The sequence below is a fragment of the Cheilinus undulatus genome, linkage group 4 (genome assembly GCF_018320785.1).
Source record: "Cheilinus undulatus linkage group 4, ASM1832078v1, whole genome shotgun sequence".
Taxonomy (NCBI): Eukaryota; Metazoa; Chordata; class Actinopteri; order Labriformes; family Labridae; genus Cheilinus; species Cheilinus undulatus.
Genome location: NC_054868.1, coordinates 38,013,029 through 38,038,291, shown reverse-complemented (window position 1 = coordinate 38,038,291; position 25,263 = coordinate 38,013,029). Strand labels below are relative to the sequence as shown.

General features: G+C 39.8%; 1 protein-coding gene across 5 annotated transcripts in view; it reads left to right on the top strand.

Annotated features, from left to right (window-relative positions):
• fam13a (family with sequence similarity 13 member A) overlaps nt 1-25,263 on the top strand; it is a 64,412-nt gene that overhangs the window by 34,591 nt on the left and 4,558 nt on the right. For 2 of the 5 annotated variants that reach the window (XM_041785277.1, XM_041785274.1), the window contains 15 exons: nt 1,756-1,797; nt 1,963-2,157; nt 5,557-5,755; nt 7,605-7,660; nt 8,086-8,128; nt 15,409-15,565; nt 18,068-18,133; nt 19,964-20,177; nt 20,259-20,400; nt 20,741-20,822; nt 20,916-21,121; nt 21,353-21,436; nt 22,075-22,170; nt 23,974-24,057; nt 24,935-25,131. In XM_041785277.1, coding sequence (XP_041641211.1) covers nt 1,756-1,797; nt 1,963-2,157; nt 5,557-5,755; nt 7,605-7,660; nt 8,086-8,128; nt 15,409-15,565; nt 18,068-18,133; nt 19,964-20,177; nt 20,259-20,400; nt 20,741-20,822; nt 20,916-21,121; nt 21,353-21,436; nt 22,075-22,170; nt 23,974-24,057; nt 24,935-25,131 — 1,863 coding nt within the window. The remainder of the gene's footprint in view (nt 1-1,755; nt 1,798-1,962; nt 2,158-5,556; nt 5,756-7,604; nt 7,661-8,085; nt 8,129-15,408; nt 15,566-18,067; nt 18,134-19,963; nt 20,178-20,258; nt 20,401-20,740; nt 20,823-20,915; nt 21,122-21,352; nt 21,437-22,074; nt 22,171-23,973; nt 24,058-24,934; nt 25,132-25,263) is intronic. The other 3 variants (XM_041785275.1, XM_041785276.1, XM_041785278.1) reach the window with 3 other exon arrangements.

The following is a 25,263-nucleotide window of genomic DNA, read 5'->3' as shown; positions in this document are numbered from 1 at the left end:
TTTCTTCTTCCAGGCAGGCATGCTCAGCTGTTTATTTCATTAACGGCCTAAATGTGGCACATGCGGACATGAAAGAGTGATGATTTCATGTGACAGACCAACACAGACAGACAATTTGTGCCTGAGTGGCGTTTTATGTTACCGGATGTCATGAAATGAACGACATCCCATTAGACCCTATAAGGAAATAATAAGGGTTAAAGATTCCCTAGTAAACAGTGCTTTGTTTTAACTTGTCAGAAGCCAAAAGGCTGGGAACCACCACTATAAACCATCACACTATCAGTGCTAAAATTATACCGTCAGGCACCATGTGCTGGATTTGATAGGCTATTAAAATTTCTCCAGGGATCATAACCATGTTAGTCTGGCACAGTAATATAGTCCAACCGCTCATCAGCATCATATCAAATGCAACAGCAGCACAAAGGACGGCCCTAAACAGCTGCATGTCCAGAAACTTCTGTCATATTTCATGCTTTAGTCTGTCCACAGCACTTGATGAATTATACCTTTGACACCTGCAGGCATTAAGGTCAAAGCACAAGTCAACATAAGTAAGCTATTAAACTGCTTTGTGTTGTTTTAACCTGATGCAGTCCCAGCAAAGTCTATTATTAGACAAAGGTGGGGTTATATCTTTCCTGCCTTGCCCAGAAACTATCCAGCAGTTTACTCTGGAGCCCAATAGCTGACATCACATGTATTGCTCTGTCTGTATGCATTGTCTGTTTGTTTGAAGCTAAAGTGAAAGTGCAGGACCTTTCTTTTAAATCATAATAAAACATTTGTCTTGGCAATTTTATTCACAAGCTAACAATCAAAATCATGGGGTATTTACAGCCCCATCTTTATGGCCTTAACTTGATAAAATAGCCATAATGGTCATATGGTTATCACAGCAGGATGTGTCTCCACCTTTTCATTGGTTCATTGTCCATGCTTAAAGCATTAAATGTCAGCACCATGTAATACAGGTTCACTTAATCAGTTCATTGTATGCGCCTCTTCTAAGGTGTGCTTTTACTGTAAACACCACTGTTTATGGAAGATTTTTTAGGGCACCATAAACATAGTGAGGTAATTGTCCTTAAGGAAAATAGATATGACGTATTTCAGTTAGTAAATGCCAGAAGGCCTTGTTAGGAAAGTGAGAAAGGTCCAACAACCTAAGATCATTTTTTTATTGAAGGGATAACTGGATTAACTGTTCAGTTTTTTTTCCCTATAAATAAGGAAGAATGATAATATTTTAAAGGATTCAGTGAATAACAATTCAAGGCATAAAGAAAAAGTAAACACTTATTTGGCTTTATAAGTTGATACTTCAACTTGTAAAGTGTTTAAATGTGAAAATTAACAACAGACCATTTGTTGGGTTAAAATGTCTGCATATGGATTCTTTATTTTAGACATAATCTTGTTCAGTGTCTACCATTGCTTTTTACTGTGTTCTAGCAAATGACCTGTTGATTCATATTTCTAAGACCAGAAAAGGTCCAAAACAGCAAGAAATGGCTCAATTTAGCCACTGTAGGACTTCATGGTTGTCATAGAAGCTGACCACTATGCTCCCTGAGGACCTCCTTATGCTCTGAACACAGCTCAAATTAACATTCATTCATGCACACTAGATGCCTCGATCACCTAGGGCCAGATCCAGAGCCTGTGGGATTTTCAGCGTTGCTCAGTGACCTGTTGTGACCACATGTTTCTGAGGCATTAACTCACCTTCTCATCTTGTTTTTCTTTCAGTAACCATCTCTCCCCTGTCCGCTGCAGACCAGATGTAGTAGAGTAAGTGGTCTTTATCACTATCACCAAAGTGGTATAGAATTATATTTTTAAACTCTTTTAAGTTAATTTATTTTCATTTTTTCTCATCGTGAAGTGGTTATTGAACCACAATGTTTCCCATTTCTATGTAGACTACTAATCTTAGTTTTTTCCTCGGTTTTCAAGTTTCCTGGACAGGACGATTAGTTCGGTAGTGGAGCAGCATGTCTTTGGTGTAAGTGCCCTTAAAGGTCAAAGTTTAGAGGACTGGGAGCTGACCTCCTGCCCACCGTCTCCAAAGGTGACACCAACTGCCAGACAGAGACGTCGACACCAAAGGGAGCAACAAGAGGAGGGGCTCAGACACAAAGAAAGAAACAGGTACAATGAGTCTGTCACTGCCAAGTTGTTAGTAGTCGATAGTACCAGCATTTAATTAGTTTTTGTCTGTCTTTAATGCAACACCTTTTCACTCTTCACCACCCTCTAATGCCACACTACTTCATTTTTACCTGTAATATGACATTGAAGTCCTATTTAAATCACTGGCATATCCCTTATTACTTACATTTGTAAGGCAGTACTAAACCTGCTTCCATCATACTTGTGGGATTTCATTCATGTGAAAAGGGCTGGACACTACAGTCTTCACTCTGTGACTCAGTCAGAAGACTTACCTTGGTTACCTTGAAATTGTTAAGGAGTTTTGGCTATGGTAATCCTGCAACCTGAAATCTTCTGCAGGAAAATGTATGTCTGGAGGATGTGGTCTCTTTATAATGTTTTTAAAGTAGGTTAACGGTGTTGGAGGAAAATGCACCAGGTTGTAAACATCTGAACAATGACTTTCTGATATGTGATTTAGGAGTTGGTTGATCTGTGTTTGTTGTATTCAGCGGTCAGCTCTACACATGGTCTGTATGTCCCTGACTGACTGACTGACTGACTGACTGACTGACTGACTGAGTGATGATACTTTCAGAGCCATACATACAGAGTTGCGCTATGGGTGATGTTTAGCTGTGCTCAAAGGCATTTATAATGGCCAGTGCGGTGATTACCTCAGATGTAGCTTTATTATTGCGTCAGTTTTACTGGAACTGGACAACACTTTTGTATGAAATAAAGAACAAACACAACACTTTTCGTGCTTTTCATGATGTGAAAGATTATCGACTCTCCAGCCGACCTGCTTCTGCATGAGTATGTGAGAGTTACAGGGGTAAAGTGTTAGTTGTGGGAGCGGTTGTATACAATGGTTGCTTGTGGAGTGATTAGCTCGGACTTAGCCACAGTGCCAGTTTTGTCAGAACTGGATGACATGTCTTTATTAGAATCTGATCTAATCTTGGCAGCTAGAAATCAGTATATGTGGCTCACTGGTAATGTCTTTGGGGGAGCTGTTGGTCGTCACAGAGGTGCGGCTCCTGGATGAGTCGAAACTCTCCCAAATCCTGCCTTACCCTCAGGATTTCACTAACCCATATGCTCTTCTTCTTTGCTGCTCTCCTCCTCCTCCCAGCTGGAAAAATGACTGGGCTTCCTCTGATAGTGGACACATACTGTATATATTGCATCCAAAAGTTTACAAAATATATCTACTTTTACCATTTCTATCACTAGCTACTTTTAACTTGTTTTGGTTTCCTAGCAACTTGTAGTGATGACAAAAGCGACTTGCACATGTGCATGCACCTCCCTGTTCTGCATCCAACCTCCACACTAAGTGTGATGCACACTGCATCCTATCTTAAAAACACAGTACTTTAGTTTTTCCCTGCAGACAGAACCTCTTTAAATTCAACACTTTTTTCTTACATTAGTCGATGAAACACTTGATTTTACCAACATTTTCTGTTCTTCAGTTGCTTTTGAACTTCTTCTTTTCCAACAAGTAGCATTTTACAGTACTGTCACTTGTTAGAGTACAATACAGACGCATGTCCGTGAGTCAGTCATTACAACGTCCATGCACATTTAACAAGTATACAAAAGGGTGGTGTACTTTGTCCATCAGTACATAGCGTCAAAATATCATCCTTATTTGGGTGAGCTTTTTTTTATTTAACCTTTATTATAGCAGGGGAAAACAAATTAACAGCATTGGTAATTACAAAATCATTTTTTTATGTTTCTACAGTGGTTAATACACCAATATGTAGAAGCTCACAAACCAAAATGATATTTTTTATCCATGAATTTTCAAATTTACTGATTTACAAAAAAATGGAAAAAATAGTAAAGCACATTAATATTTCTTGATTAATATGTCAAATTATAGTTATTTACTTGAATTGCTGAAGAGAAAAATGAGTTTTAGTGGTTGAATGTTATGCTTGATTAATTTCTGACTTCTCAGAGAAGCCCATTGAGCCGGCTCAAATTTGGGTGAATTCAGTTTGAAATTCCTCATTCCTGTTCTAAATGGTAAAACGTGGAGAGCTGACTGAAAATGAAAGAGTCTGTATTAAAGCACTTCATGATGCTGGATGGTCTCTGAGACAAATATGACAGGTGGTCCAATAAATTTGTTAAGCACTGTATATTATTAATATTATATAAATAAGGACAACAAGACATCCACAATATATATTACTCATAGAGCACAGATATATGAGTATCTTCCCCTTACACATATCCATATGAAGTCGTGGCACACAAATGTTTGATATATAGGTTCAAAAAACATTAAAATGTATTTTATTTTTACTTTCCACTCCCCTTCCACATATTCACTATCAACTAAAAAATAATGTACATACTGGGAAACATTTGGCCAACAACCTCTCTGTTCCTAGGATTTAGTTTTGCTGTTATAAATGCCAAATTATAGACTTCTTTATCTCTTTGTTTCCATTGTCTCAGTAAAAGAAATATAGCCTTCTTTTTTCCTGTAGTTTGTGATGGGATTTCTAATATTAGGTAAGCTGGTTCAAGGGACAAACCATAATCATTTTTTTTTTATTTCTTAATTTTTAACTTCGGAGAATCCCTATCTATTGGCATATTCAAAGATAAAGCAACATTTTCTTGCGTGCTCCTCTGTTCATCCACACCCATTGTCATTTGCTCAGAGCTTAACTTGAAAGAACCGAATTGTTCAAATGGTAAAATGATAATAAATAGTCATTATTGTAATTAAAGACAGATTTTTAAGCTCTTACAGATTAGCAGTACTAATGTCATTGCAGAAGATAGGCAGATAATAAATACTGCCTGATCTTTCTCATCTCCAGAATGATAAATTTAGGCTTGATACTTTTTTGCACAGATAGTTCCGTGTCTTGTGCTGTATAAGATGTCATTCATTACAAAGGCCTGACATCAGTGCCCTGTGCAATGACACTACCTGTAGTTGGTGTTCTGGTAACAGTAAACAATCATGAGGTTTCGCTCTGCGTGTAAGCTTGTCCACTGAGACACAGTACAGTCATAACAACTGGAGTCATCGCAGTAAGAAGCTAATCTTTGTTGATGCAGTCTGTTAGCTCTGTGACACATGGATTAGAGGAGTGCATTAGTATAAAGACTGCAGGAAATGGCTGTAAGAGAGTGGACAGTAAATAGAGGGTAAATAGAATTAGCACCAAAGCTAAACAGCTCATTAGCCCAAGGGAAGGTATAAGTAAACGAGGTATCAGGATGACCTTAGCATTTAGTTTCCTGAGACATTTCAGCCAATGTCAAGCTAACACAGCTAACAAAAGTGTGTAAGAGAAAGAATAAGATGGAAAGCAGGTCATTTATTTTCAAATTGCTTTCTTTTCAATCTGAGAACAGATCTTGCTCCGTGAGAGGCACAAACAAGGAGAACATCCCGTCAAGCGGTGGAAGTGGGGCAGTCAGCGTGGGTGAGAACACAGGCAGCAGCGTGGACTCGCAGGGAGGCCAGAGTGGTCACGCTGAGCGAACCCTTAAACCAAGGAAGAAACACAGCCCGACACTGGTGCAGCTTACTGACAACCAGGACGCCCACACAGTGAGTCATCTGCTGCATCTTTGTGATTTCTCACCATCTTGGCAGTCTCTCCTACTTCTCTCTGTTCTTGTTTGATTTTCTTCTTGCTCTCTACATTATCTACTCTATCTCACTATAACATGTCAGTTTACTGTGTAGAGCAGCAGACATCATCTTTTTTTAAATAGTTTATCTCATCAGGGGTTAGGGTGACTATACTGAATTTGAAAGTCCTCACAACTGTTGTGGACCAGAAATTAACAGTTTAACTGTTGTTGCAAACAGCAGCACCATCAGTCTCCTCTTAGACACCTGTGATGCAGAAAGCCTGTTAAAGCAATCAGCTTAGCCTGCTGTCGTCCTCATCTCTGACTTGCTGCAAATAATTATAGTGGCAGTACACAGGAATCACAGAATGTAAACAGCTGCAGGATAGAAGAAGACAGGAAGTAGTGCACCTGCCTAATGGTTCTTGTTGTACACTGGCTTGTAATATACATTATGCCACTCAAATTGTTCACCACTCCAATCAACAATAAAAAATGTAAAGGCCACTTATGAGTGCACAAATAGATTTAGATATTGAATGTGATGCATGTTTGATTTTAATCAAAATTAATTTGTTGGCTCACCGTGTGAGGAATAAGGAAGAAAAATTGGCCTACAAATTTGTACAGAACTGCCTCATATCTCATATTCTGTTGCATCATTTTAGGCTGTGCTACAATTCAGTCGGCAGGACTATTTCTTTAAATTCCTCTAGCTTTTATGTTTTGCCAGCACAATTTTTAACAGGAAAAACTGTGTTATTTTGTCTATATCCTTTATATAGAATTTCTACAGAATTTGCTGTAACATTTGAATGCACGAATCGTTGCAAGAAAAACACATAGTGGAGCATGGTAAAGTTTAAAGTACCTTCTAAAATCTATCCTTACAATGAGTATCAGAGCAAGTGAGCATGGAAAGCTAACGCTGACTCACATCTCTCTACATTTTCTGTTTTAACCAAGTGGTGTGTATGTATAGTAATGTGTAATGTATAGTGAGCTCGTTGTTACTACACATGTGCTTGTTGTAAACACTGAATTGCATAGAGCTGAGCTGTTCGGATTGGCCTTAAGGATCAGTCCCATGGATCTGAGTCAGGATGGGACTGATATCCGATGACAGGATCAGATCGGGGCATCTCTGTTAGACATCCCTGGGTCTTAGATAGGTGATCTCACAGTGCAATCTATTTAAAGATGTCACTTATGTCTTATGAAAGTTATGTTCAGGCTTTGAAGAGTCATACTCAATAGTGGTGTTGTACAGTAAGAGAAAGCATGTGTCGAGCAGTCAACGTCACTCCCAGGACAAGTCGTGAAGTTTACCATGTTGCTATAAAAACATTTAAAGTGTATACAGACTCTTGTTACGCTGTTTCTGCACAAAGTTGCATCATTATTCACACTTTCTAATGTTAATTTCGGCTATCACTCTGAGCTGGTAAAAATAGATTTGTGAGTTTACATTCTCATGCCCAAGAAATAAAAGCACCTCGCCAATTTCTTTATGCAACAGCACAGATGACACTAGATGCCTCGACATACACATGGTATGTATGTGATGGGTGGCACAGTTGTGGTTGACTAAGCAAATGTTGTGCTGAGTGGCTGACAGCAGAAGTTTGACCTCAGTGAGGGACTGCTCCGAGTTTTTTAGGTCAAGAGACATTAAGGGGAGTTTGTCTCCATGTTTTTGTTCATATTTTGCACTTACATGGCCACATTGATGTTTAATTTTTTCGTTTTATGTTAAATGTCATAACACATTACCATGTTTTGATGGACGTGCTAATGTAAAACATGTACATGTCTTTTGTCAGTTCAAGGAATGTGTTGAGAGACCAGGAACAACCCACATGGACACATTTCAGAAAGGGTAAGCTTCTCAAAACCTCAACTTTATCCCTTTAAGGATTTAAAATAAATTAGTTACACATGGCCTTTTCTCTCCACCTTTATCCTTTCCTTGAAACACAGAAGCTGAGGCACCAATTCCATATTTTTTTTATTTAATTTTATTTTTTTTTTGTTGATAAGCTACTGGCTGTCCTCAGCAGCTCTACACGTTATCTTTAGAGATCTGTTTGGCACACTGCAGTGTTGATGATAAACAGTTGATCTGATAAAGGCAAAGCAAATATAGACCTGTCTGTCTCACTAGACTATGTGGGGTTTTCTGTGCTTTCTGACTCAAAGAGTAACTGGAAGCAACCACATCTTGTGATCTTTGGTTGATTTATGATAAGCTGATGTGATCAGTGAGAACTTCTTGCTGAAATGGTTTCTCTTTCTGATTTTCAGGAATGGCTTTTCAAGAAAAGATTGTCCTTCTTCTCCTCCTCAGGTATGTTCAGATTCAACAACCATGAGCCTTACTTTGTTTCTAAGGTTGCACTTTCTATTTGAGCTCTCCTCCTTCCTCTTACACACTGGATCTGCTTTGCCATGCATGTGCAGCAGCATACAAATAGTGTCACAATTTAGGGAAAAGGAGAAGGGCTGAATGTTTAATCTCAGCGTTGTTATGGTACCGGCTAAAATTTAGTCAACAGTGCCAGGTAATTAAAAAATCCCATGCTCCAAAAGCATCAAATGCACCCTCAGACTGAAGCTTTCCTTTACATCCTGGCTTATGTTATTTCATAATAATAGGTACTCTTAGAAGACTAACTTTCAGAAAAAGAAAAAAATCTACCTCCTTTGATGAGTAAACATATTTCATCGTTGATCCACCAATTGTGTGTTGTGTTGTTTGCTCTGAAGCGTATATCAACACTCAGAGCAAGTTAGACGAGAATAAGAGATCAGTGCGTGATAAGACACAAAAGGGTAAAAGAACGAATATGAGAGAAACACTTTAAAATTAAAGACTTGTAAATAACTTTTAAGAAAATCAAAACATGACAGAGATACACTGATGTTGAATACAATGAAAGACTATACTTAAAAAAGATGTTGAAAAGAATGAAGAATTGTTTAAAAAAACATTTGACAATGGGTGTTGTTTTGACCAGTGTATTTATAACTTTCACAACACCATGTGTTCTCCTACTCATCAGTGTATTGTTACTCTACCTCATCTGATAATCTCTACAGAAACTTCCCTGCATTTCAACAGAAACTTAAATTAGTACTTTTGACCAAAGGGAGATTTAATATGAAAGGGATTTTCCGACATCTATTCTTTCCTTATTGCCTCAGTCATCTGTTAAAAATGTTGTGGTAGTCTATACTTTTGGTGTTGTCCCAGTGCCTGTAAGCAGAAGGAAACATGTCACCTATCCATCTGCTCTCCTCCAGATTTAATCTGGACCAACACCAAAGAACAGAATCATGCAGCACTGCAGCAATATGGTGAATCTCTTTCTAAGCAGCCCAGATGGATTTTAGTAGCAGCTAAGGCTGCAGCTATGCACCTCCACCAACACCACACTGTGCCACGCTGAGCGGCCATCTGGAGCCGGCGTGGTGCCACAGTCTCTCCACTCTTCATTTAAGCCAGGGTACAACACTAGAAATTCAGGGACATGATGACCTCTTCACCTGAAGCTGATTTTTCTTAATGCATACAGCTTGACAAGTGTTTACCTGCTGTTGATGTAATGTATATTGTATTTAGGTGATATGGCAGATATTTGTGAACCCTGCAAAGCTAAAAGATTGCCCAGATTCCTTGTCTGTCATCAGACAGATCTATCTTACAAAGCTTCAATCTTAAACATTTGTGCCCAGTCTGAAAATGACCGAGCCATCAGCATCATTTCAGAAGAACAAGGTGGTTGTTTAGTATTACTGCAGGCAGACAAACAATGGCAACGCCTGACACAATTAGCTTGGCTATACATGATTTATTGGTAAATTGTCCTTATTTACATGTCATGCACAAAAGTCCCCTTTTGAAAAAATGACTCATGGGGGGGGGGCCCATGAGTCATTTTTTCAGAAGTTTTGTCTTTCCCAATCACAGATGATGGGCTCTTTCCTAGAAAGATGTGAAATATTTCCTATGCAGTGCACATGTGAAACAGGCTATCAGGATAGCAATTTGCTACTTTTATTCATGTTTAAGTGCCAGTTGCATACTGAACATTTTGATTGAAGATGGCTGGTTGAGCAAGATATAGCAGAGCAGATCTATTAAAATGTTAAGAAATAATATGGAATGAAATAAAAGCAGAATAAAGTAGAAATTACAAATTAGAGAAAAACTGTTATCCAGAGTAGGTAAAACAAATAATAAAACATGGGACTCAATTGACACCTCAGATTAACTAACGGATTCATTAATCACAAAAAGATCAGAATTTTTTTTTCTGAGTTTTTAAAAGGTCATACAAAGACTAACACTTCCTTCCTTTAACAACTATTTTTTAAGATAATTTGATAAACTCAGTCCCTCAGTCTAATGGGATATTGCATACCTCATTACTGCATGTGTATGAGTGTCTTGTTTTAGCTTCACTCTCTACACTGGCAACACAGCACTCTTCCATCATAACATGACGGGCCTAAGACTGTCATAGTTTATAAAAGTCATAGAAGAGATATCATAAGTTCCCTCGCTTTATTTGTAAGCACAGAAGGAAACTGTTCATTGGAGTAGCAGTGTCCAATGTACTAAACACGTGTATATGTGGCGTGCTGGGGCTAACTTCCAACAACAGTCCCTGGGTAGGCTTTGATACTTGATGAGTGAATGTTTTTTTAAAATAGTTTGTGTGTGTGAGTGTATTTTGGAATAAGTATGCACATACATGGTGTGGGAGTGCAAAACAGAAAACAAAGCTATCAGACAGGAAGCTTATGTCAGGCAAAATCCTCAACAGTATGTGTGTGTGTGTGTGTGTGTGTGTGTGTGTGTGTGTGTGTGTGTGTGCATTCAAGGTTGTATTATTGTCTGTGTGCAAGCTCAGCAAATTGCCCTTTAAATTCCAAATTGTGTTTGTTTGTACACTGTCTGTAAGCCCACCAAAACACAGCTTAATCATTGTCTAATGCACCCCCCATACACACAGACATGGTCTCTGTCTAACCCCCACTCCTTTGCACCAGCTGGATCTCACATGATGATGTAATCATAGTTTGACTAAACAGTGGCTGATGTTAAGGGAACAGAGTGCGGTCTGTGTGTGAGTGTGTGCACGAGCATTTGAATTAAATACGAACACAGCGGGATCACAGTAACATCTGTGCTTCTGTTAATCCCCCGTGTTCCTGCTCAGAGCATCTTGAAGTGGGTTAACATTGTACTCTCCTCAGTGATTCCTCATAAGAGATACTCTGCTGCTTCTGATTATTGATTCTAGATTGATTAATCAGTTGCATAAAGGGCTGAACTAATCAGCAAGCCTTTCATCAAACTGTCTTAAATGATCCATTTGCATTTGAAAGGATTTGACAGCAGAAGTGCTGTTTGATGAAGAATATTGTGAAACAACAGAGTGTGAAGTTGCACCTATTTCTAAACATCTTTGCCTCTTAGGCTCTTAACATTACATAACATACACCCAGTGGACCCTTCTGTTTAAAGACTAATGAGTCCATACTTTAATTGCATGATTAGCATCAACTGTGCTGCTCACTTAACAAGAGGACACCCGAAATAGAGCAATTAACATGAAACAAGTATAGGATAAAGAACACACAAGCTGCTAATTAATAATGAACACATTTACTTTGATCAAAAACTTAACGGTGCTTTTAAAACCAGGTGTCATTATACATAATGAGCCTGTATGCATCACTTTCACTATGGCTTGTTGTTGATTTATTCAAAAAAGAGCTTAATAGAAAGACAGTTACTTAAACACACACGGTCACTGTCACTGCTTGATCATTAAACTTCTTAATGACTTTAGGAGCTGAAGTTTATTATGAAACCATAAAACCTTGAAATAAAGTTAACACTATTTGTCAGGTCACTAAAGAAATGTTGAGAATTTTTTACATTCTATTTGAAGTTTTTCCAAATTTTTATATTTATCACTTTTAACATCATTTTTTGTTATGTTTTGTATTTTTTAAGATATATTTGAGGGTTTTTATTTCCTGTATTAGAGAGATGGGACAGTTGAAAGTCGGGCACAGGGATGAGAGAATGGGAAACAGCATGCAGTGAAAGCTACAGGCCAAATCTAAACCCAGGACACCCGCGTACATGGGATGTGACCTAACCTTAAGGCCATCTGCACCCTACTACCACGTTTTTTGTGTTTTTTGTTTTGTTATTTAGATTTTTATTAAGAACAGAGCCATAATATTCCACATCACAACTTTGCCACAAGACTTCTTGTTCCTTTTTTTCCCAGAAAAACAAAACCAACTGAGCCAAAAAGCAAATACCACATTTTTAAACAAAAAAAAATCTTATTTTAACAGTTAACAGAACCAAAGCTGACAAGACTACAAACCTGCTGTCATATTTTAACCTGAAGTGTCTTTGAGAAAAAGAGAGAGCAGAGATGGATGAAGACAAAATCACAAATCTTCAAACCCTGATGTTTGTCCCGTCTCGCTGATGTCTCATAAATATTCAAAAGTTTTTGTCTTTTACAGAGAGCAGAGTAAAGGTGACTGTCTAAATTGTGCAAATACATTGGCATTTTCTTGGGACCTAATCTAAACTAAAGGCAGGTCAGACTGTGTGTTTCACCAGGATGACAGACCAGCTCAACAGTTGTTGGTGATTAAAATCTGTTGTTTTATCTCAGGTAATAGGTCATATTCAATGTCAATCAAGAACACATTTGAGAATCGTCACAATCTCTTGGCAGAAAGTCTTGCAGGGACTACCAGGACAGACTTAACACAGAAATATTGCAGAGAAATAGCAATCAGTGAGTCAGTGCTGTTAGCATAGCATCAAGGTAGTATATCAATCACTGTTTTGTTGGCTAGACAAACAAATACAGTACAGTAATCTAGCCCTGCCCTTTTTTTCTAACATCATCACATTAGTCAGATTAGTCTGTCTTGTAGATAAAGTCATGGCACACATTTATAGCTCTCTGATCACCTAATCTGACATAGTTATCATTATAACAAAGAAAAACATGAGGTTTGACCTCAGCTGTGGATACCCTCCAGGAGGTTGGCAGTGATTGGAAGAACAGAAATTTTCCAATGATAGATGCTCAGGATATCTATTTTTGTTGCCATATTATAGAAGAAAATATCAGTATCATTCAGTTGTTACTGGTATCATGTCATAGTTGAAATTCTGGTAATATGACAACCATATGTCATACAGGGGCAGCACAGAAAGTTTTAAAAAGTAATGGTGTCATTATTTTGATTTGCTGCTTCAGTTTAAGAGTTGTGGTATTGTTAATGCTTGCTCATAGTCATAACTCATATTGACAACTGAATATATAACAGAACATTGATGTTATAGGTAACGTATGTTATTTCCTTCTAAGATGGGCAAAGCTGTCAGCTACAAGAAAAATGGTTTCATGAGAAATTTATAGGGATGTAACAGTTTAAAAATGTCATGGTACAATTATACCTGGGTAAGAGGTCCAGGGTATGGTATTTATTGCTTTATTAAATAAAAAAAAACATGACATTGGCATTTATTAAACAACAATTGCAGTTTGAATATTACAGTATCAGAATATCCCTATTCAGCCTCTTAGTCCCATTCTGCTCCTCCCATCTTTGCAAATCTTTTTGGGGTGATGATTTGCCAAGTGGCTCCTCATGTTACTGATATGACACATCAGGCGTGTCACCGCAGTCTGGCAGTGTCTGCATATTGTTTTCTGTTTGTCTGTCACCTTTCCTCCTTTGTCACTACGTGACACCAGGAAGCCAAAACGCTTCCTCACGTTATTAAAAGTCGCTAGAGCCTCCATTACCTCAAGAACCTGTCACCTGGTTCTCCTTCACCACTCGTAGTGTCCACTGCTTGTAAGAACAAGCCAGCGAGTGGAGTGCAAAGGATGATGGGCACACAGGGGCCAATGGGAACTGTAATTCCCACTTCCCTTCGCTCTGCTCCATTAAAAAAACACACTTTTTTGCTGTGAAGACCTATTGTTTGAAACTGTCCATGACTGTTTTGAGATGCTCCCGTCTCTGAGATATTAACAATACCATTGCATCACTAGAAATTTAACAAGCTAGTTTATAACAGTTAGAGAAAACGTACTAATTTTCAGATTTATTTATGGACACTGAAACACAAGAACTTTGCTTCTGATGTGTTCCTTAAATCTACTTTTTAAAAAACATTTTTTCAGTGCCTTGTTTTGAAGTGTTACTGCTGTACGTGATAGATCTGTGATCTGTTTATTTGCACCCCTGGTGCCACTGCTGTGAATGTTATTTAAAGGAATATGTTTGGATCTGTGATAAGGAGACCTTGGCTGTGCTGGTGTAACATGTACTGGGGGACAGGGGGGGTTCTGGGCTTGAAAACGGTGACGGTAAGTGCTATACTAGGGAAATTTCCACTCTTAATGCTCACAGCCTGCATGCTCTCTGGCCACTGATGTCACTTAACATCCTACGTGGTTCAAATCATATTGAATTCATTTCACATAAAACAACTAAAGCAACTTGATAAGTCCTTGTTTTTGGCCTTCTGCTGTTCTCTTCAGCACATGAACACAAAAACACAAACCCACCTGAGACTAATTATGCTGTTCCACTGTAATCTCACATAAAGCTGCCAACAAAAACAACTCAGCAAGATGAACAAAAAAAAAAAAAACAACAAGGGGCTGTTGTAACCAGATTCAATGCACCCCTTCCTGTAAGCTGTCTGTGGCATTTATGAGGTCTAGTAGCAGTGTGTCTTGATCTGTTTCTCCTAAAAATAGCTTGGTCCCACGCCCAGACAGAGGAAATGGGACCCCACAGGCTTAGCACTAAATGATCCAGGGGCACGCTCTAAATGAATGACCAGCCAGGTGTGCTGTCTCCCCAAATTTACATTATTCTAGTGTTGGGTTACATAGCTTTGATTGAGGAAAAGTAGAGGGATTAAAGAAAGTTGGGGAGTAGAACAATCAGTGGTACTGATTAGTTTAAGGATATAAAGAAAGAATTAGGTGCTAAATAATGATTCTCCTGTGAAATATCCCTGCCATGAGCTGCATGTTTCCCTGCACAGAGACATAGTTAAAGAAAAAAATCACCCAGTCAGCCTACGTGTGCTGGCTCACAATCTGCGTGTGTTTTTTTCCTTGTCCTCACCTCCCTCAGTCTCCCTCTAACACCCCTCCCTTCTGCTCCTACTGCTGTGAAACAAACAAGTCCAGAGCGGAGCTAGGGTGTGGAAGATATGCATGTCAGGAAGGAGAGAGAGCAAAGTGGACTACTGTGAGAGAGAAGAGAGAAAACAAGAGAAGGAGGAGAAAGAGAAAGAGAGAGAGGGAGGTGAGGGATTCCAGTGGGTGAAAGACAAGGCGGAGCCAATCCACTCCAGCTCGCTCACATACAGCCAAAGGCTTATGGGCGGATGTTTTGGCCTCAGAGGCAGCCAATGGGGAGCAGGGAGCAGCCCCCTCTGTAAGGGCAGGGCCAGTCTGAGGGAGTGTGTGGCTCAACTTAAAGAGTGTGTTCACAGGCTGCTCACCGTTGTTGAGCGCTCTTTTCTTTTCTCTCATGGTCGTACAGACGTTAAGGATGAAGATTCAGGAGTCGCCCATCACTTGTGACATGGGGAGGGTCAGCGGGGAGGTGCGAGGCTCAGACCCGGACTGCGAGAAGACAAGTTGTGAGGATGTGCCACGGCTGGACCTAACAGCACTGACTGAGGACAACAATTGGGGAGGTGAGTCTAAAGGCCAGCCTGGGGTTGTTTTTTCATACTTTTTCTTACTCTTACATGCAGATTTTCCTTTTAATAGGTCTAGTACTGTCTGGGATCCGTACTTTTTTTACACAAACATGTCCAGACAACACACCCTCCTCCCAGCGTTGCACATGGGTGTCTGGGTAGCAGCTGCGCACCTTCTGCTTCCTCCTCCTGATGCAGCTCCCTCTACTTCCCCTGTGGGATTTAATAGTAAAAGATCCTCTTAAGTTCTCTAGCCACCTATATCTGTAGGGGAAACACACACTGGAGACGTGTGTTTGCTCAGCTCACGAGATAAGGCAGTACAGCAGACACTTTGCTGTTTTGTTACTTTTGAATCAGACCACATGGTAACCTTGACTGTTGTATGAGTCTCTGTAGTGAAAATATGAAAGCTTGCAAAGTTAAAAGCTCTTCCTATGCTTTTATTTAAAGACCAAAGAGTATGTTTTTATCAGGATTTATCAGTTACTGGGCAGTTTCTTGCACAGGATTGTTCCCAGGCTCAGCTGCTGCTGTAGTTCCCAGTAAATATCAATCATAGAACAATGATAACAACGTTGCATGCAACCAGCTGTAGAAAACTTGGCCAGAATACAAAGAGTTTTTTGACCATGGTTGAAATTGTGGCACTTGTGCTCTATTTAATAAGTGTCATGTTTGCTCAGTCACTCCAGGAATAGTGATGTTACGGGGATCTCTGCACGTGCATTCAGGGTCAGCTATGCACGAGATCAATTAAAAACATGTATGTGATATTTTTTTAATGATGCTGGCTTATCAAGTGTAATTTTGAAAGCAGTGTTTAAAGATACAGTCACGAGCAAAGCACTGTTCACGTGCCTTTCCCTTCTCCTGTTGCCTCCAGACCTATTTGAGTTTATAATTAAAGTGTTTATGCAGGGCTGGGGTTGGGTTAGAAAGGAAATCTTGCACCATCTCTGCACTGACACTGTGATTGTTTTGTTAGGATGTTGCAACACAGCAGTTGTGGGAGGTTTGTGCACTGAGTAGTGAATGTTTTTCTTTACAGTAAACTGGAATGATCACCAACAGGTTCATTCCTCCAATTAAAGACAGTTAAAGAGCTTATTGCAGTGTGTTGCTTCATCTCTCCACTGCCATCATAGGTCCTGGCTTTCACTAGCCATGCAGCCACTGTTTCCTGTGAAATGTGGCACTCAGTGCAAAATTGTTCCATGCAATAAATCTGTCATCTTCAGCAGGCTCAAGTTCAGGGCAAAAGAAAATCATTGCATGTTTTGTGGAGCTCTCTAGTGGCCAAATGTGATACATAAATAAGCAAGTATTAAGAGGTCGTTATTGTTGCTGTGCAGGGTTTGGTGACAGAGTAAAGATATGCCACACATGTTAATAATGTGGCATAGTCAACAAAATGTTTCTTCATTCTAAAAGATCAAAAAATAACCTGAGGGAAGTTAATGTGCAGAAATTTTAGGACAAAGAAGAAAGTGTGCTGAAAATGCATCGGTACAAGTGCAAAAAAAAACATCTAGAATGTCTTGAATGCTTAAAGTCTGAACAAGGTTCCCTTTGAGGATCTACTGGTTAAGTTGCTGCCTTGTGGGTTAAATGTGTGGTATTAGTGTAATTGTCTTTGTGGTGACTCTGGTTGTGTGTGCTTGTAATTAAAACCCTATTTCCTAGAGGGAGGATGTAGCAGAGGGTGTATTTGTGCAGTCTGTGCAGGAAATGTACAGCCCATGTGGCTGAAAACAACACAAAGACAATTTGTTTTAAATCACTTGGCCCATATTTTTATTCAGGGCATCCTTCCTCTTCTTAAACCGCCCTCCTGTACATTCTGTCCTGAATTCATAACTAAGCACATAGTAGTGAGGATGCCATGGGGAGGCTGCATGATCGGTTGTGACAGGCCATTCATACGTATACAGTATATCCTTTCGGAGCATGACATGGCGGACACATCATATTATTTGGAGCGTAAGAGCAGGCAAGGCTTGTATAGTAAGAGCTATAATTGTGTAAATGTTCTGTGCAAGGATCAACTTGAGTGTTTTTACACTGTGCAGCTGGTGTGTTTACTCTTCACAGAGCCAAAGAGGGATCAATGTTCTGGCTAAATGATCCAAGATAAATAAGTGGTTAATAAGGCAGTTTAAAGGTTATAAATACTGTCAGGATGATGGGTGCACACTGCATAGAAGGTGTTGTCCTGGACAAATGGGCTTGTTGATGGATGAGGGCATTAGACGGTGGTGTGAGACCTTTGTCCCAGTACAAGTTGTGCCAGCGCCTGTCATGGTGACCCGATACTTACCACAGAACTGCCCTTGCCTGTCTTCCTTGATGGCTTAAAGAGATGTCTCGTGAGTTAAAAAAAGAAAAGGTTTAGGGAGACAGTTATTATTTTTGATTTTGTATGTATGATATTTTCCTTTTTCTACTTCTTATTTCTTTATCTCTCCCTTCTCTGTTTCTCTTTTCCTCTTATAGATTCTCCATTCTTTAGCACACCCTTCCTTGATTTCAAAAACCTTTTTCAGCTGAGTTTTTGTGATGGTAAGTGTAAAGCTACCTCACTGCCAGTGCTGACTTACTGTGCTGCTAATGACATGTCAGAGAAAAAGAAAGAAAAGACCGTGTGAATGACCTTTTCCCTGCATGGCAACATGCTTGAATGATTTGGAACATTGTGGCTGGGCGATGTACACACAACAACCTTTAGCCAAATGGCAAACTGGCATGTTTTTTGTTTCATTAGTCCAGTTAATCCTGAACCATCAGCAAGGGGTTGATTTAAGGGATTAATTTCAAATGCCATGAAGCCTTACTGGCCAGCTACACTGCACTGCTTTCTGAGCAAGATAATGGAGCTGGAAGGAGGACACTCACCTGCCGCTGTGAACGAGCTTTAACATGCCAGAGAGTGGCTGCTTGACAAACTGCACGTACCTAGAAGCTCAAGAGGTCCTCTGGGACGAGAGCTGGAATTTGAGCAAAGCCTCTCCTCGTACGAACAAACTCAACCCAGCTTAGAAAAATATGCATGTGCAGTTTTAGGCTGGGCGTGCATGTTTTCTTGGGCGATTCTTAATACCTTGAATGTTTACACTGACAGTTGGTTTCCTTCAGAGTTTGTTTCCTCACCCTTCATCTCCTCTCCCTCTGTAACAACCCCTCTGTGGATTTCTACAGTCTCATGACACCTGATGCTACCTGTGTCCCTGTTTCCCTGAAATCTGCATTATTATTCCTGCTGCTGTCATGTTTTCACACAGTTTTATTACTCCTTTTTTTTTTCACGGAGAACTCTCTGAGACAAACTGATATTTCTCTGTCTAGCCTTTCTCTCACGTGCTGAGACAGGCACAGTGAACTGGTTTATCTCTCACTAAGCAGAGTGGAAACTTTAACACAAACTCACATCACTGTATGTCTCAGCAGGGGTCACGCCCTGACATTATCCCAGCGAGAGACAGGCATTATTAATAGCTCGGGGATCGTCAGGGGTATCTACATGGCTATTTTCACCAGACATAATTATTGCCAGAGTGGAGACTGTAACCATAAGGGGACACACAGAGGGGGGGAGCAGGGGGAGTGTCTTCCCCACAGCTTCTGAACAACATCTGTGGCCCCAGAAGACAAGAGGCTCCATCATGTCCAGTGACATTTACAGTGCAAGAAAGGATGCACAAAAATTTTTATGCTACTTCCTAGCAAACTTCAGGAAAACTTGGTTTTGGTTTTGGATTGGTCCTAAGATGAAAGCATTTCGCAGTTGTTGTATCCTACAGAAACAGCTAAGAAAAGAGCATTTTATATTTGATATTATAGCTGCAGCGGTTAATTAATGAGTACTGACAGCCATGTTTCATGCTATAATGCCTAATATTTTCTGGCTCCAGCCTCTCAGTTTCAATGATTTACTCTTTTTCTTGGCCACTGGTCATAAAAGAAGTAATACAATTTGATGTTCTACTCTTACTCAGCAAAGAAGAAAAAGAAATTGGAGAAATTTTAGGTTTTTATTATTGTACCTGGCTGAAAGCTTAACCTAAAAGGTCTGTTAAAGGATATGAAGTGATTCTGATTCAATAAGCAGATTTCATATTGGATTAAGAGCATAATTCTGTTAAGCTCCACCTGTAGATGAGACTCTGCTTTATCCTGTTATTTTGTAGCTTCAGAGCTCTCAGGGCTGACGTGATTGTGTTTTTTCTGCACTAAAGGCACGTGCCGTGTTTGCCTGCTGACCAGCATGCACCACATTTCCAAATAAGCTCCCCTGACAAACCTGTCCCCTGTTTGCACATCCTCTATAAACCACAGAACAAGCAAAGTGCCACATTCAAACCCAAAGCTGTTGTTTGTGTGTTTGTTCCTCAGAGCCTGTGCCAGCGTACTCACTGCAGAGAGAGAGTATGGACAGAGAGGAGGCCAGACTGTCTCCTCATGCAGGAGGACGCCTCATCCGCCAGCTCCTAGAGGAGGACAGCGACCCAATGCTGTCCCCTCGCTTCTATGCCTACGGACAGTGCCAGCAGTACCTGGATGACACTGAAGTGCCTCCGTCCCCACCAAACTCACACTCATTTGTCAGGTAAGTGCACGCCATGGCAATGTTTGTAGAGGGAGTAGGAAGGAGTCTCTATGATATTAAGAACATTGTGTATCTTTGCAGTCGCAGACGGAGTTCATCTCTTGGCTCCTGTGATGATGAGAAGGAGGAGCTGACATCCGCCCAGCTCACTAAGAGGATACATATACTAAAGAAGAAGATCCACAGGTTTGAGGAGAGATTTGAAGAGGAGCGCAAATACAGAGTAAGCAAAAAAAACAGAAGACTGTTTCATTTCTTTCATGTTTTTATGTGATTATAAAGACATAACGTACCATAAAAGACATTTTAAAACTATAAACCAGTGAAAGACGAACTGCATAAACCCGGAAGAATCCTTAAACTGATTGTAGACAGAGAATGAAAGTTTGTGATTATTTTTAACACTATTGGCCCTTTTTAAGCCCTAAACAATGGATACTATAGGGTAATTAATAGGATTTAAAAGGATGATCCCACACAGAACTATTCTTGTTTTATCAAAGGTGCTACTTTATGTTAAAAGTTAATCCATTTGAATTTATTGCTTCTTTTTCTTCATTCAGCCCTCCCACAGTGATAAAGCTGCAAACCCAGAAGTGCTGAGGTGGGTAACTGAACTGGCCAAGCTTCGTAAAGAGCTTAAAGGTGAGCCTAAAATATGGGCAGCACACCTAAAACACAAATGATAAGCTCTGTAACAAATCAATAAAACCCAATTTTATTTCCCTCTTTCTGCAGAACACAAGCTGATGAAGTCTGAGGAGGATCTGCCTCCACTGACCCGCCAGCGGAGCAACACGCTGCCCAAAAGCTTCGGCTCTCAGCTGGAGAAGAAGCCACAGCAAGAGAAAGTGCCAAAACCTCCAGTAGAAAGCAGCCTGGAGGCGATTCAGAAGAAACTACAGGAGAAGAGAGAGGAGGTGAACCGGCCAGAGGACATCAAGGTAAGACCAGGAACTTGCCTCACACGCAGAAGGCCAATGAATAAAACATAGATTCACATAACCAGGAAATGGAAGTTCTGTGTTGGATAAACTACATCAATTCTAAAGCAGGCAGAAAGGTTTTAATTTATTATGGTAATGCAATATATGTGTGTGACGGAATGATGGTGTTGCAACAGAGAAGAGTATTTATGAACGTTTTGACACACTTTCTGTTTCCCCCTCTGACAGGATATGACACGGGAGCAGATTGGAGCTGAGAAAGTCGCCCTTCAGAAAGCTCTTTTGTACTACGAGAGCATCCACGGGCGACCAGTAAGTAAACCTCCACTCCTTTAAAAGACGCCATGGATACATGAAGCCTCCTCTTAAAAATGAAATCTGATCTCATATCAACCATGTTGGCCCAAATGGAGAAAATTCCGTCAGCACGCAATTGTGACCCAGATTTCAAGTGAGGGGTGACTAATGTCTCAAGCAAGCGAGAGTGTATCCTAAGACTGTTATCTTAAAGTTAAGGGACAGATGATTACTTCACTTTAAAATGCTCACAAATTGCACTTTTTTAATGCTCATATTTTTAAGCAAACACGGTATTTGTCACTAGAGTTTACTCTGCAGGAATCTTGCACTTCAAAGAAACTTATGCACACCTTCTTTATGTCAGACCAAATCCTGCAGCAAAATAATTACTGCCCTAATCCCTTTGAATTTTTTCATGTATCAGGAAGTATAGTCGACCTTTCTGTCACCTCCGTCCCTCCTCACGCTGCGTTCTTCTGCGGTTTGTGGTTAATGACTTTCAAGCTCTAGATGACTTGTTGTGGGCCAGACTTGGTTAGCTGTCATTCTGTGTTTATGTTAGCGCTGTCAGGAGTCAGTCTGCAGCGAGGCAGAGGAAAGCAGAAAGAAGCTTACACTGCTAACAAGATGTTTTTTACCTCCTCCTTTAGGTCACCAAGAGCGAAAGACAAATCATGAAACCTCTGTACGACAGATATCGCCTGGTGAAGCAGATTCTTATCAGAGCCTCCACCATCCCTGTCATTGTAAGTATCTCAGCTTAACTGTAGTTTTTATTTTCCTCCACAGCTGCCCCTCCAACCCCCCACCCCCTCTGTCCCGCTGCTCTGCGACGAGCGTGTGCCAAAGATCGCCACGTTGTCAGATTGGTGCAGACACTTAATCCTCGGCTCATGTTGGCTTTAGCGCCTGCCGTGGGAACCCGTGCAGTGGCAGACGTGCCACAGACGTGTTATCCACCTTTCAGGGCTCTAAGTCCAGCTCTAGCAGCTCAGCAAGTCCTCGGGTCATAAGGAAGCTCATAGGTGGCAGATTGAGTTCACAGGGAGAGACATCTTTGACAGCTGAGTGCAACGGAGGGTCAGAAAGCTCCGATATGGTCACCTGTGTTATGATCAGAACAGCAGAACAAAAGAAGCCCTACAATCAGGATTATTTATGGTGCATTAACAAGTGGATGAAATAATTCTTCCTTTAGATTCATTAATGTCTTGTTTTCTCTCTCACAGTGTGTTCTGTAGCACTTAATAGCATTTCTATTATGTAATAAATGGTCTGCATTGTAGATTATTTATGTTATATAATGCAGCTCTGATCCCCATTATGCAAATTGAGTTTCTCCTATACAGTATTAATGATGGTGCAGCTTTTACTAGAGAGGCACAGAACAGTCGGATCAAATACAGCATCCAAAAATGTCCTAATTAAATGTTTTATCTAGCTTTATAGTCTAGTCAGCTTTTTTTCATTGAGTGAGGTTCGGAGAGTCAGATACTTAGCAAAAACATTTTTTCCACCTCATTTATTTAGATGGTTTTTATTTTACTTTTCTGCCCTGTCTGATCAAATATTAAGGGTTAAAATGTGTCAACTCTGATTTTTAAAATTAAAGTACATCGTGAAAGGTCTGAAATTTTTCTGGCGTGTCTACCCTATCAGTTCCTCACTGTGTCATTGGTGTTAAATTATTAGCTATATTTTCTAAAGCAGAAGGAGCTTTAAAACATGGGACAAACACAAGCACATCATGAAATCAAAAATCACAGAAGCTATACAGTGATTATGTTCATCTTTCTTTTGGACTTAAATGTATGGTGGCCTGGAAGTCCAATCCAAAATTGAAGCACTTTCACAAAGCTTGGAACAAATTTATATAAATCAAAACAATTTACATTTACATTAAACACTTCTAACAAAAACATTTTTACATTTCATGTAACAAAATTTTAAAAATTAAATTTGAAATTGACCTGTGAAAAATACTTTTTCATGTGCTGAGACAAATTTACAAGTTGTGGAACTCTTTTACAACTTTTATAACAAATTTACAGAACACTTTTTCATGTGCTGAAATAAATGTACAAACAACAGTGTCTCATACCGGAATGTACAAAATGCTGGAAGTCACCTAAATTTTAAGTTTTGTGAAAGTGTTTCAGACTTTGTCTGAAACACTCAAAAACTTAAATTATCAAAATGGCCCTATAAGTCTCTTTTTTAAAATAAGTAACCACTGTGTCACATGGTTGTTAAAATGCCTAATAATCAAACATAAACCTAACCCTGGCCTGTTTTAAGGCACAGGTTGTTCATACAAGATATGACTGAGTTAAATTTAATTTATTGTGACTAACATGTCATCTGGTATCAAAGTAAATTAGAAAAATGAAAGTTAAAACTGCTTAGTCAGCTCTCTGATGACTTTTCTTACACAGAAGAAGGCTGATGTTTGAAGTCAGTGGTTGTTTTTTTTTTTTTTTTTTATATATACTCGCTGTTTACACCAAAGTGAGCGTGACATTAACGCCTCCTTCCTAACCGTCACACAGGGTTCTCCCTCCAGCAAGCGCAGAGGTCCCCTCCTTCAGCCCATTATCGAGGGCGAAACCGCACTCTTCTTCGATGATATCAAGGTGACGGGCTGCTGATGCTGATGCTGCTTGAACAATCATTCGACAGCTCTCCCCACTCCCCTATTTAACCACCATTTACCCCTCCGATGAACCTGATTGCTGCCTGTTTATTGGCTGGTTGCCTGTTTTCTGCCATCAATACTCGTAGAGAAGAAGAATCAGTGCCAGCCTGGACATGATGTTTGAGAATTACTGTGTGATGATTTTTGTATGAATGTGTAAACAGTTCATGTTGTTTTTGGAGGATAATTCTGGTTTATCAAAGCTTGGGCCCTTTATTCATAGTTTTTGTTATGCTCTCCTGCAGTATTTATATTAATTGTCAGTTTTGGACAAAAAAAACGCTTCATAGGATATCATTTTGATCAGACATTCACTTTAAGAACAAACATTTTGTTTTATTAACAAAACAGAAAGTAGGCAGTAGTTGCAGGCCAGTTATAATGAATAAAGGCAAGGACGGTTGAAGCAAACAACGACTAAAGTTGTAATAAACCAGAGTGATCCTTAAGTTTTGGCGTTTTTAAGACAAACCAAATCAAGCTAAATCATTTTGCTGTGTGCATTTTACAGGATATTAAGTGTTTCTATGGTTCTTGATGTGCATATTACATTAAATAGTTCCTTAGTGGCTAGTCTGTCTTTAGTTGGCCTGCATTAACGCCATCTGTACATACTAATGGGTGAAAACATGAATCACAAACAGGGACGTGGATGTGTAACATGATGATTTGTTGTGACCACTGATGACTAACAACGCACAATTGATCATCGCACACCGCAGTGTTTGATCCTGGAGGCTTGCTGATGGCGCTGACTTTTTAAAAACGCTGTGTGATTCAGACAAGAAACTTTAAACTCCATTTTGCTCCAACAGGAGGAAGAGGACGGCTCTGAGGATGACGGAGAAACAAAGACTCAGTTCACCGTGACTGTACGGCCCGACATCAGCGTGCTCAGCTTCCTTGATCACATGGACGAGGAAGTGGATGGTTTCATTTCACCTGTGGATGAACTCTCACCCTCTAAGAACACAACAGACATGAGGCTGTCCAACCTGCACGCTGCTACCACGTAAGTCACTCACAAGTAAAAGAAAAGGAAGTACACTAAAAGTTATGCTATATTCAGCACAATTTGGAGGCACTTCAGTATCATGTAGTGCTACCTTTCACTGCTACCTCTGTGTAGCAGTATCTGGGGATG